Source organism: Lupinus angustifolius, chromosome LG01, assembly GCF_001865875.1.
Source record: "Lupinus angustifolius cultivar Tanjil chromosome LG01, LupAngTanjil_v1.0, whole genome shotgun sequence".
NCBI classification, from domain to species: domain Eukaryota; kingdom Viridiplantae; phylum Streptophyta; class Magnoliopsida; order Fabales; family Fabaceae; genus Lupinus; species Lupinus angustifolius.
Genome location: NC_032009.1, coordinates 34,514,583 through 34,528,284, shown reverse-complemented (window position 1 = coordinate 34,528,284; position 13,702 = coordinate 34,514,583). Strand labels below are relative to the sequence as shown.

The following is a 13,702-nucleotide window of genomic DNA, read 5'->3' as shown; positions in this document are numbered from 1 at the left end:
GTCACCACCACCATTTGTAAACTCCATTCATTTGGGTGGATGATTTTAAACTCAAAAGTAAAAGGATTTTTTGCTGTACATTTTTCTTTACCCACTACACTGGTAAAGTACAATATAAAGATGCCATCTTTCTTTTCCTTACTGAATTTTTTTACCGACAATATGAATAAGCGATGTTTTTAGAAAGTAGAATACAATAATGGAATAGAAGTGGTAGTAAACACAATGGAATGACAATAAACATTTCTTACTTAACCTTGATCTCTTCAGAGTTGTCTAACAAATAGCATGTTTAATTATCACTATACTTGGTACAAGGTTAATTGTTAAGGTACAGAGTAACAAAGAAGGATCAAAAGATGTTATCACTGATCATTCTTATATGGTCTGTGGAGCCATTTGAATATAGGTTCTCTTCTGCAATAGAAGAATTTCAGAATCGATAGAGCTAGCTATTTCAGTAACTCTGTGAATAGTGGCTCCAAGAACATAGGGTAAGTTTATGCTAAGCTTCAAAATTTAGCGCTCTTCAAACTTCAAGCGAATTTCATTCATCAGTGGTTGGTGTTTCCTGACCTTGAAAAGTTAAGGAAAATTCTAATCAAGGTTATATTGAAGATCATCAAAATATTGGCTAGAGATATGAAACACAAATATAAGGAACTAATAAATACAGTAGTTAATTATAGTGAATCAGTATCAGCAGCTAACTAAGTTCATTATACTGAAAAAGGTGCAAAAAATTTGGACAGGATGGGCTTACCTTTACACCAGCCAATGAAAGTAGCTTATGAGAGGCAATATATGCAATATCTGAATTTTCTAACCTCTTCTCTACAAAATAAATGACTTCAGAAACTCCTGACTGAAAGAAAGAAATTAGATATGATTAGGGTCCTCTCGTATGTCAATTTTTTTTATAATGATTCAGTATCGATATAAAGATGACCTACACATAAATTAAATGATATTGTTATGTAACAATGTACATCAGTATATATACTAGAACTAGATTTACAAACTCTTGCAGTATAGCATAAATAAATGTGTGACAAACCAAAGAAAACAGAAACAGTCAATTTTAATATGGAAAACCCTCATGCCGAGAGAAAAGCCGAGAAAAACCACAGGACATACTCCAAAAAATATTCCAGTATATCCAAGATAATTATTATACCCTTTCCACACGTCTCACATAAGAGTGTTTCCCAGTGAAACCTCGTTCTATTCAAATACTTAATTCCTAGTATCAAATGTATGTTTCAACATTTTACACTCTCTACTGTTTACTCACACTAGTTTTTTACTCACTAGTTACTACCTGAGTCTCTTCACTTGTGAAGACCTATACTATGTTTTGCTTCTGCCTCTGCATCTTTGAATGAAGAAAATCCCTCTACTTATAGAGGATTCATGCAATTTAAACACACTGCAAAATTACGGCTCTGACTGCCTATGTTCATAGCCTGCTGCAACATTTCTACAGTTACCAACTTCACTATTGCCATTTTTTACTTTCTCTCCATGGCCTCTTTCATTTAACGGGTGAATAGAGATTAAATATGTAATCCCACTTTGTGTTCCACTCCATGTATCAAAATTTTTGTTATTGGCTAAAAATAATCATTCAATTCATTATTTAAAAGGAAATAGTTTCTTGACCAATAACAAGTTTGTGACACGTAGATTGGTACATAAACAGGACATCTGATTTTGTCCTGGGTGAATAATGGCTGATGCTCACAAGACAGGTAATGGTGCCAAATATTCTTACTATTTTTTTACCAATAAGACCATGACCATATATGATTATGAGCAAATAAGAACTGATTAATTATTGCAATTTCTATCAACTTATCACTAAACAGCAATGTGATTTACATTACCATTTAGGTTGTGAGCTTTATTTTTTAACCATATAAGACAACCCACAGTAAAATTGAGCGATGATATTGTGGCATCTGTAACTGGAACCTGATCCAAGATGCATAACAGGATAGCGGGAGAAAGAACTAGCATGAATGATAATAGATGTTTTGTTCTATATTATTAAGATAATAAGGACGCAAAACACTATCTTCACATTCTCATGAAGAAGGATACTGACCTGGATTATGATCTTAGCACATTCATTGCAAGGAAACATGGTCACATATAGCCGCTGCATGAATTAAAAATGAGAAATGAGAAATCTCTTAGCACCAGGTGGTTATAAAAAATGGTTCCAAAATTCATATTCACATGCAAACTAAAAGAAATTTCTTTAACGTGCAATCTGATGTAAGACTGTAAGTGGCCACATGCTCAATGTGTGTGTGAATGATCCATGTGGTTGTTACAAAAGGAAAATCATAAAGAACTAGCAGTGAAAGTAATATCTAGAAGCTGCAACCTTTTCAATTAAACTAGACACATAAAATGATATGGTAACCAGAGAATGCAGTTGAACATACTTGTCCAGCAGCCGAGGCGTGATTTGTGTTAAGAATAGCATTTACTTCTGCATGACACACATATCTAAAATACACACAATGTCGTCAACGAAATCTTGTTTAATGAAAAAAAATACAATGACAGCAACATAACTAAACCACACAAGATTGAAGACGGAACAAAATGTTTGGAATTAAACCTATTAACTAATGTTTCAAGCAGAGTGAACATGTGAAAGCAAAACACTTACGGGTACTTTGTCTCTAGAGGATCCCCAGTCCTGGATTTCTGAAACACAGATTTCACTATGAGAATGCTTTAATGATACTCAACTCATTGTTTTGGACATAACCACAGTTTCAATCACAGAATTTAATGTAAGCAACCATCAAATTAACCAATGTAGGAAATTGTCATTTAAATCCCTAAAATCACAACCATTACTTCATTTAGTCTTTAAATATAGACTTTGCGAATTTAAATTGCTCTCCACTGAGGCGACAATATTGCGATTTGGATTAATCTAGAAATTTATTTGATTGATAATCATAATTTTAACAGATAACATGACAGATGATTATAATTTCAACAATTAAAATGATAATTTACTAAAATCATAAACTAATATGAGAAATGTTAATAAACTCAGGAATGGTGCTTGGTCTTCTTCACCTAAACACCAACCTTTGCCCAGGGTAGCTTGTCATCAGCACAACCTCTTGGAAATCCATTATAACCAATACCTGTTACCCAAAAAAGTAGAGATTATATTAACACAATTGAAGTCCAAAGGCAAAAAAAGAAGAATGCAGATAAGGTGTTTGACAATTGAACTGAAAGAACCTACCAAGGATGATACCATCTTGGCTCACCAAACACGCCCCAACCTAGAATGTAACAAGACCAATAACACATAAGCTTTGAATTCAAAACAGTAAATTGAGATATTTGGAAAATGAAATATAACCTGTCTATTAGGGTCTTTGGATCTTTCAGCTGACAAAAATGCAATTGCCATGAAATAATCATCCCATGACAAGTATCTGTAAGTGTTCATTTACATTTAAAAAACGATAGTAAATAGTAAATAGTAAATTGAACTTTAATTGAAACATGACTTTGATTTACTAACCCTTTTCGTTTGGAGGGATCAAAAGGGTCGATTGAAGAGCGGTTATTGGAGAGAATGTGGTTTTGGGAGGGAATTGATTTGGATGAATGGGAACGGTAAAAGAAACGGAATGCGATTGCGGAGGCCAACGCACCGATAAATGCAGCAGTTGCAGCTACACTAGCCTCGCGAGAGTTCATGGAATTTAAGAGTTGAGAGATAATAAATATATAAAATTCGAAAAAGGAAGAAGAAGAAGAAGAAAAAGAGTGTTGATAAACAGAGTAGAAGCGGGAAACTAAGAATATATTGGGGGAAAGTGCGCGGGAAATGTGAGAGGAAATAGATAACTTTAATGATTATGAACTTGAGAACGCCTGAAAAAACAGTTCACCTTTTTATATTTTATTAATACTAGTATGTTGGTGGACACTCTCCTACCTATTAACTCGCATTTTTATTATCTAATGCAGAATTTACTCACATGTCTGTCAACATGCATTTCTATTTTTTAATATTGAGTATATAGTTTTAGAAATAATGTATATTTCTATTTGAAAACTAAAAAATAACTAAATGATATAATTAAAGAGTGTATAAATAACCACTTCTAAAGTGTTTTAATTAACAAGAGATATTAACAATTTGGAATAAGAACATAGTTGTTGATGATGAGGTATTCTTTGAAGGGTCGTATGTATCATATCTTATTTTAATTAGCCTGAGACTGATGCTTCTTCCTTTCACTACCGTGAATGAAAGGAACACTAAAATGTAAGAAAAATGATAACTAAATCAATAGATAATAAAATTGAATAAATGATTAGAGAAAATGAAAATAAGAAAGCTTACTATTTTTACATGATCAATTCCTGATAATGATACTTACTGAAAGAGATAATCATACATTGAAAAAGATTAGTTCCTCACCTATAGGAAGATGAGATACCTCTACTTACACACACAAAAATTAAGTTACAAGAAAAATGTAAACCCACGTAATTTTTTTTAATCAGCAATGAATTTTATTAAATAAAAGATAATTATAAAAACAAGTGATACTCCTACACACAAAAGTTTTAGATGTTAACACATAATAAAACAATTGGATGAATGCAAGATCCACTCCACAAAAGAGAAGGAGAAGCTTTACATGTAAAGCCACGGAAATCCTCTGTCCCGAATTGTGTTCCAAATATTGTCCCCCACCAATTATAATATGTCATTTAATTAAATAAAAAATTATAAAAGTAGAATTATGTTAGGTTGTACAATTTGATTACTAGAAAGAGTTTTTTGGTACATGTGATCTCTCTTTGTAAACCCACCTCATGAATCGGAAGATAAGTTGCAAACCCACCAACCCATACAATACAATGATATCCACTATTCTTTAGACTTTAGATCCTGCACCGCAGATATACCGGGAGCTTTATGCTATATAGCAGTATATATAGCACGAGATTGCATGATTATATGGCGCACGCATTTATTTTTATTTTTTCAACGACCAATAAGACTTCTATCATAGAAAAAGTTCTACTTTTCATTCTGGCTCACTCTAAGCTTCTCAAGGATATGATGTGTAGTTACACGAAAAATAATTCTTTGCACGTCACCAGTTCAGGAAAAAATGATGGGAGATATCCACAATCATGTGTCCCTAGGTCCCTTTAAAAAATTGTTAAAAAGTTGAAGAAAAAATGAAAATAATCCAACACACTGCTTAGATATGTTTTTATAGTTGAAAAAATCAAGGTCTCTTGAATTCTCGTCATTTTTCTTAAAATCAAACTTAATCATTTTGTATGCATCAAAATATATATATGAAAACTACAAAACTGTTTTTTTTTATAAGTGAAATTTTATTAAAGAATGAACAAAATTATACCTAGAAAAAACAAATATATAAAAAATAAGGAAGAGAAATACCCCAGTGGAAACATAAAGAAACACCTATCACCCAAACCAACATAGAAGAAGGCTTAATACTAACAATTCAAACACAAAATCAAATTAGAAACTCATTCAAATCATAACTGCCCCTTTAGGTCATGGATTACATTTGTGGTACCGATAAGTCATATGAGCATATACTTATATATATATATATATTATTTATTTAATAATTATGTATTTTAATTATTTTTTGAAGAATTAATTATGATTAAATATAAATAATAGATAATACAACAACAGTGTGTATAACTCATAGACGGTTATTAAATAAAAATTTTCTCTGATTTTATATTTAATTTTGGGGGAAAGTGGTAGATGGGGTTGGGTGGGCATGATACATCTAACCCCATTATGAGCCTAAACCACATAAGCACCATTTGAGGAAGTGATGGAGCTAGGGCACTTTAATTTAGCACAATGATTCAATTATCATGGGCTCCAACTAAGCCCTTCTCTAACATATTGTCCCTTGGGTCCCAATACCATGAACCCCAAAGTCTTTTATATTCACACAAGATTGTTTAGCTTAAAGAGTGTCTTTTATATCATGGTCTCAACTTTTTAGGAGAACGGATGGGGGAAAAGATCCCATTATCCCCACTTCTTTTTGTTTCTTTCTAAGTAAAACTTTCCTTATCATTTTTCATGATGGTGATGTTAATAAGTGTCATGAAATCATTGTTTAAGGAATATAAACTAACAAAAATGACATTAAAATATCGGTTTTCGAGATAAAATTTACACTTTCTCTTCCTTACCCAATATACATATGACATTTCTTAAAATTTACCCATTATTAATAATTAGATGGAAAGTGAGTTTTTATAGTTCAATTGTAACAAAGGAATCAAGCCAGTGAAAAACATTTCTCTAAATATTTTAGTGTGTATATAGCTCTTCGTCTTCATTATTTTTTACACTTTTTGCGAACTTCCATCATATCATTCGCCACTTAGTTGCATTTGCACAGTCAAATGATGGATATGTCATGTTACATGCATCTGCCATGTTATAAATAAGGGTCAATGCGAACTTGATTATCAATGATTATGAAAATATTGGCATCTGAATTATTGGTTCGATAAAATATATACTCGCTAAGCATTATTGAGCACTTGATGTCAATAGACGAAGGATATATTTTGCTGTAATTAAGCACGGTGGGAAAAAACACACTATTAGAACAATTTATTTTCATTCTTTTAACTTAACTATTTCATTATTTTTAATATAAATACGTAAAAAGAGGAATGTTTTCATTGTATTTTGCAGACGGCATCAATTTCTAAATGAATATAATTTGTTCTCAATTTGATAAAAAGATATAAGCAACTTAAAGTTAGCATAGGGAGTCATAAGGTGGTCTGATGGTGAAGAGGGTGGTCGTAAGAAATGGAATGCAAAATACTAACATATTTACAACTAACATACTAACAATTGTCGATCAATGAATGTAACCTTTGGGACATGTGATCTTTACTAGGGAAAAAGATAACACACAACACATATATGAAGGAAGAAATTATTGCGTAGTTTATCTAAAATTTAAAAGTATTAAGACAACAAAGTATTGTTGATAAAAAAAAGACAACAAAGTATTAACATTTTAATTAAATTAACGAATATAACCTTCTTTCTATGCTAAGAGAAATTGTGCAGCTCAAGTGCTCAACTATATATTTAAACTACTACAGGTAATTGAGTTAATGCATTAATAATGTGACAACACTTTATCAGCTTAGTATATCTAATTTAAATCATACTAAGTTCATATAATAATTTGTATAGTGTAATAAGTGTGAGAAATCAGTGAAACACAATTATGGCCAGACCCTCCCTTTCGGAGGTTGGGTGTGGGTTGATGAATGCTTATATAGAAAGTGGATCACCCTTTTAGCTCTCAGGAGCAGACATTCCTGCCCTACCATAATAAAGCTATAAAATTCAATTCCACAAAAATAAAAAAATTCACACGATAAAACAAATTTAAGGAGAAATTAATTTTAAAAATAATAATATTGCATTCTTAAACTTTAGTTTATACCTTTTTAAAATATTTAATATTACATTCTAAAATATTTAAAAAGTAACTATTTTTTTTGTAGTTTTTAGTGTTTGGGCTCTCAGGGGAAAATATGTTATACATTAAACAAATATAAATTTTGCATTAGATAACTTCAACATTATGAAGATATCAAATAAATCAATTTTAAATGCAATGCTTCTATTTTTGAAAAACTTACATTTTATTTCAAAAAAATAAAACGACTATAAACCTAAAAACAAGATAAGTTAATGTGTCAAATCAAAATTAAATAATAAAACAAGAGTCTAATGGGTATATATTCTGAGCATAAAGTTTTTTTATATTGTTAAAACATTGATATGTATTATATTTATTTAATATTTAATAATTATTAACACATGAATAAACCATTATGTATTGATAATGTAAGGAGAGTGTAAAATTTCTCTCACTTTTTTGTATTTAGTAATGTTTATTCGTGCTCATACTTACACTTATTTATGGGTATCGTGTGGATAGTGGGTATTTATCGATATCCAACATGTTAAATAATAATTTTATGACTGTTAATATATATATATATATATATATATATATATATATATATATATATATATATATGATAAATTTGTCAATTCAATCATTAAAATTATTTTATAGTAATAAAATAAATTATATATAACCCACAATAATAATAAAAAGTATAATATATAGACAATTATGAAGAAAAAAAATTCATTAATATGTGAATAGTTGTGGAGTGGATATCATGATACACATCATTATTCATAAGTTATTGCACAATATAGATATTTTTGAGGGTGCATTGATGTGATTATTTTTGTCACCCTAACTAAAAGTATAAAAGTGAGAATCATAATAAACATTCATATGAAAGAAAACTTGATCTCAGGAACTTCTACAAGATTATAGGAAAGTACTTACTTGTAAATAAGATATAACATTAATAGTATCGTGATTATTGAGTAGTCTTATCTATATACCCGAACGATTTCAAATTAGCCTTTTAAAAAAAATATTAAACCTTAAATGTACTAAAATTGTAGAAAATTCTAAAAGGAACTTAACCTGACACAATGACATCTTTATTGTATAAATTGGACCCAATATTGTGGATAATGTTCTAATCTTTGGATATTTGATTCTTGTGGTTGCTTAGTTTTCGGACAAAAAATTATAAGAAGATAACGACTTGATGGTCATTCACAATACAATATTCTAAGTTCACAAGTTTATAAAATGTATGTGGAAAAATGAGAAAGGGCGAACAATAAGATAAGCTAGATCTTCAAGGAAGTGGCTTAGACGTTGGGCTTGCTTTACATCTATCGATCACTTATCCCTATTTGATATTTTTATCGTAAATGAGACATGTGATCTTTATTTAATGTGTTGAGGGGTTTATTGTATGTAATACTAACTCACTCATGGGGTTATAGCTTTATAGGTAGTTCTAACTCGCTTGAGTTTCAAATGTGCTATGAGATATTCACTCTTTCATAAGTTATCTTTCATAAGTTATAGTGTTATCCCATTTTGAAGGCTTGACATACCTATATGTTGATATGAAGCCAACTTTAGATTCATCTCTACAAGTGGACAAAGATCACCTATATTTAAGGATGTTTCATTCATTGTCCTAAACTAATTGAATCTTAACAAATAATATTATTTTTTGTTTTTAAAAGTTTTTTATTTATTTATATGGTAATATCTGATTGGTTGGAGTGTGAGACATTATCCCTTCGTCATAATCAATTCAATGGTGGCTTATCCTTTGGCTTAATGTTAAATTTCCAGTCCTCCCCTTGGAACTTCTATAGCGTCTTGATTACTAACTTGTATAACTTGCTAACTTGTATAACTTGTACACAATAATGGTTCATTAATCATATTTAAAAGGATATATGCAAAGTCATTTAATTTGTAACCCTTAGAGAAAGGACGTGATATTCAGAATTATCTATTACAATCATGAATATCACTATTAATTGATTTTCACCTAAGTTTACTGCATGACTTTGTTATGTACAACACCATCAATTATTTGTACATCAAAATTTTAATACCATAATTAATTATATTGCAAATATTTGGTGGGATGTTCTTACTAGGCGCATGTGTGACGGTGGTTTGGGCATAAGGGATGCTAGACTCTCAAACATTTCCCTTGGAAAACATTGTTGGAGTTTGTTCAGTAGCAGTAATAAGGTGTGGTGTACAGTCTTCAAGAGAAATATATTGGTGAGAGATCTTTGGTTTTTGCTCCCCCTAAAGCCATAATGTCTTATATCTGGATCAGCATTGTTAGGGCCTTTTAGAAGGTCAAAATGGGTTTCAAATTCCAGTTGGAAAGTGGGGACCATTTATTTTGGTACGACAATTGATCAGGAATGGGTATGCTTTATTCTTATGTTTATTTTGTCCACATATCAGATACTCAGCTTCAGGTCAATGATCTTTGGATGGAAGATGGCTGAAACATTGCTAGACTGTATACTATTTTTCCATTGTAGGTTAAAGAGTTTATCTGTGCTAACTACTCGTCTGGTTCTCTTACCGAATCTGAAGGGTGGACTTGGGATGGACATGTTACGGGTTCCTACTCAACTTGTGAAAGGAAATGTTGGAGCTTCAGCCGATATTTAGAGGATTCTTTGGAGGCTGAGGGTTCATAAGAAGGTTAAACTTATATGTTGGTTTGGTGTTCATGACGTGTTTCCTTCGAATGCTCTTCGTTATAATCGACACTTGGTGACAAGCCCAATTTGTGCTAGGTGCCAAGAGTGTGTCAAGGATCTCATGCATATATTTAGGAATTGTCAGGGCTCCTTCTCTTTGTGCGTTCGGCTTGGCCTCACGTCGCCTACTTTCTAGATGCCTTTGTCCTTTTAGGGCTGGCTGTTGGAGAACTATAATTACAGGAATGGTCTTCTTTTCTTTGCAAGTATTTGGTGGACTTGGAGATGGATGAACAACTCTATTATAGGGGATTCTCAGTGGGATGTCAACTTGGTGGCTCGCTTCACACACCAAGACTTTTGGGAGTGGCACAACTGTGGGGGTTCTTTGTCTCTGGAGGAATATGCCCTTATGACCCATTAGAGTTACCTAGAGTTAGGTTAGGTAAAGCTGAACGTATATGGTAGTTGTATTAGAGGATCTGGTATTATGGAGATGGTGGCGTTCTTCGAGATAATCAGGGTCAGTGGATGTTGGGTTTTTCTGCCAACTTTGGGCAGGGGTCACCTATTTTAGCAGAACTATTGGCTATGGAACATAGGTTGTCTCTCGTCTGAAATCTTGGTTTCAGGAATATGGTTTTGGAAAGTGATTACTTGGAAGTGGTTCAGATTATTTCTAATGAGATTCGAATTCGGATTGCTCGCATTTCATCTGTGACCACTAACATTAGATCTTGGTTGGCTATCTTTCTTGGGTCATTAAAGTATTCATTGTGAATAGAGAAGCTAATATGGTGGCGAACTTCATGGTTAAACTAGATTCTCACTCAACGGATGAGATGGAGACTTGGGATTCAACCCCAATAGATTGTTAATCTCTATTACAGTTAGATATTTTCGTGTGTTCTGAGTTTGTTTTTTTTTCTTCCTTCCAAGGTACAAAAAAAGACTCTTAAATACGTTTTATCTTCTTTTTTATAAACGTTTGTCTAAAATATATGATAAAATTAAGTATCATATTGGTGCTTAAATTTTGATATCTATAAAACATTTTCCTCGTTTTATGAGTTGGTCCTTCTAATTCTTTTTAATACATTTCCTAAAAATAGTTTGATATTGTTCAAGCCTTGAAGAGATAACAAAGATGTTTGAAGTCTGATTATTCACTAAAATCCACTCAACAATAGAAATGACAGAGAAACATAAAGATAAATATTGTATAGAAGTGCAAAAGTAAAAATTAAACTAATTATTTCATAAATAGTTTATTCATGAGTCAGTCTCCAACAGCGCGCACGTGCGACTGTAATTATTACATTCCATGTACTCCATGCTTGCGCATCTCATCTCCTTCAAAAGAAAAAAGGTCAAATTATTAAAATATTCGATGAACTTAAAAGGATGCCACAAACTTTTTTCACTATCGCAATTCACATTATTCAAATAACGTGATCCGTTATGTTCCCTCCTTTTCCCTCATCTCACAACGGAGTTTCCCTCCCTTTTAAATCTCCTATCCTCATCTTTTACCAAAATTACTCCTTCGTCCTCGTTTTTTTATAATTATAAGATTATATCAATCTTTTCACTAATGTTAATTACTAATTTACGAATATTAGTTAATGAAAAGAGGAAAAGGAAATCTTGCATCAAAAACTCTTATTTTCATATTTCGAGAAATGTTTGTTTAAATTTTCCAAAAACAAACTTAATCTTTTTATATTCCTTAAAAATGCACAATTATTAACACAAATTATATATAAAAACATGAATAAAAACCTATTTTTATCTTCAAATTTTTTGTTTGTATAAATTTGGTTCATCAGAAAATAAAAAACTTGAAATAGTCACAAAAATATCAAAGGTATGTCGAATTAGTCATTTTTGTATTTTTATAATTATATATAGGAACTACTTTGACTCACATTTATGATATTTGACTAGTAGTATAGACTTTTATTTGTCATGATCAAATTGTACATGTAAAAATTTATAAGGAACAATATCAAATCTAAAAATAAAATAATTGGCAATTCATATATTTGTTTATGGAATAGTTATTTTTAATTAAATTACTCATTTTACAAAGCGGAACTTTATTACTAAAAATAATATTATATTAAAAAGTTTCAGTTATGTCTGATCGAAAAAAATTGAATTAAATATCAACAATGTGTTGATCTAGTAATGCAACTAGATCTTTAAAATGAAGAAAAGTTAAACAGTTCGATTATTGAAACGACACTTATTGGGAGGGACAATCATACAATCTGAAATGAATTAATTTTTTACCTATAAAGTGACAATCATTAGTAGTATAAAAAATATAAATAAATATGAATACATAGCTACTTAAAATTATAAATAACTTTATTCAATTGATATTAATTCTTTCCCAAATTAAAGTCATAAAGACATAAAGTATGCATAACCTTTCCTCTTTTTTCCTTTAAAAACATAAAAATAAAAATGAATATATAACAACTTAAAATTATAAATAACTTTATTCAATTAATATTAATCCTTTTCCAAATTAAATTCATAAAGTATATATGTATAATCTTTCCTCTTTCTTCCTTTAGAAAGTATGAGTGTAAAAGTTTGGTTCAGTTAGGTTTTTTATATATTACCAAACCGAACATAAAAATATGGTTAAGTTGAACTTAATTAATCACAAGTTTAACTATAGGAACCGAACCGAATTGCTTTTAAAAAATTTGGTTCAGTTCTGTTATACGGTTTTTCCTATTTTTTTATAAAAAAATCTTACATTAATTCAAAGTTTAAGATAAATTTATAAGAGACATTGTTTGCCCATAAAAAAATATTAAAAAGGCGAATGAATACATATATATAATAATACAACTACTATTATAATATATATATATATATATATATATAAAAAAGTTTACAATTCACAACTAGTAGAATATATAACATGTATAACAATTTGTAATATAAGTTAGTTTAAAAGTCAATACTATAAAAGTTAGAAGATAAATTCTAAATCATTAAGACACTAAAAAAATAATTTAGTAAGTAATAACGTATATAACACTATCATAATAACGATTTACTAAAATATGTAACACTACAATTCACACAAAATTGGTTCAAGAATTTAAAGAACACTTCAACATCATTCCGTAGTATTTATTTCTTTAATATACATTTCGGTTCTAACAGTTGATAAAGTTCTAAAACCATAGACTGAACTGAACATAAGTCGTTCATTAAAAAATAACCAAACTGAAATACAAAACTGAATCGAATCATAATTTGTGTTTTGATTGGATTCGGTTCTACCGGTTTCACAGTTTAAATTGGAACCATTTAGCAGCTGGTTAGAAATCATGTCCTTTTTTCTTTAAAGAAATGTTGAACGAAGAAGGACAAAATGGTATTTACACCACGTGAAGTTGGTTATATAAATCTACCTCTACGGGGATTCAGAGTCCAAAACTCCCT

General features: G+C 30.5%; 1 protein-coding gene across 1 annotated transcript; it reads right to left on the bottom strand.

Moving 5' to 3' along the window:
* Positions 232–3,802, bottom strand: LOC109362261 (deoxycytidylate deaminase). Its single transcript, XM_019607934.1, has 9 exons — positions 3,566–3,802; positions 3,401–3,476; positions 3,281–3,320; positions 3,118–3,176; positions 2,684–2,721; positions 2,454–2,517; positions 2,108–2,161; positions 764–865; positions 232–576 (listed from the first exon to the last, which is right to left on the bottom strand). The coding sequence occupies exons 1-9, from the start codon at positions 3,742–3,744 to the stop codon at positions 520–522; spliced, it is 669 nt and encodes a 222-aa protein (XP_019463479.1). The 5' UTR covers positions 3,745–3,802; the 3' UTR covers positions 232–519.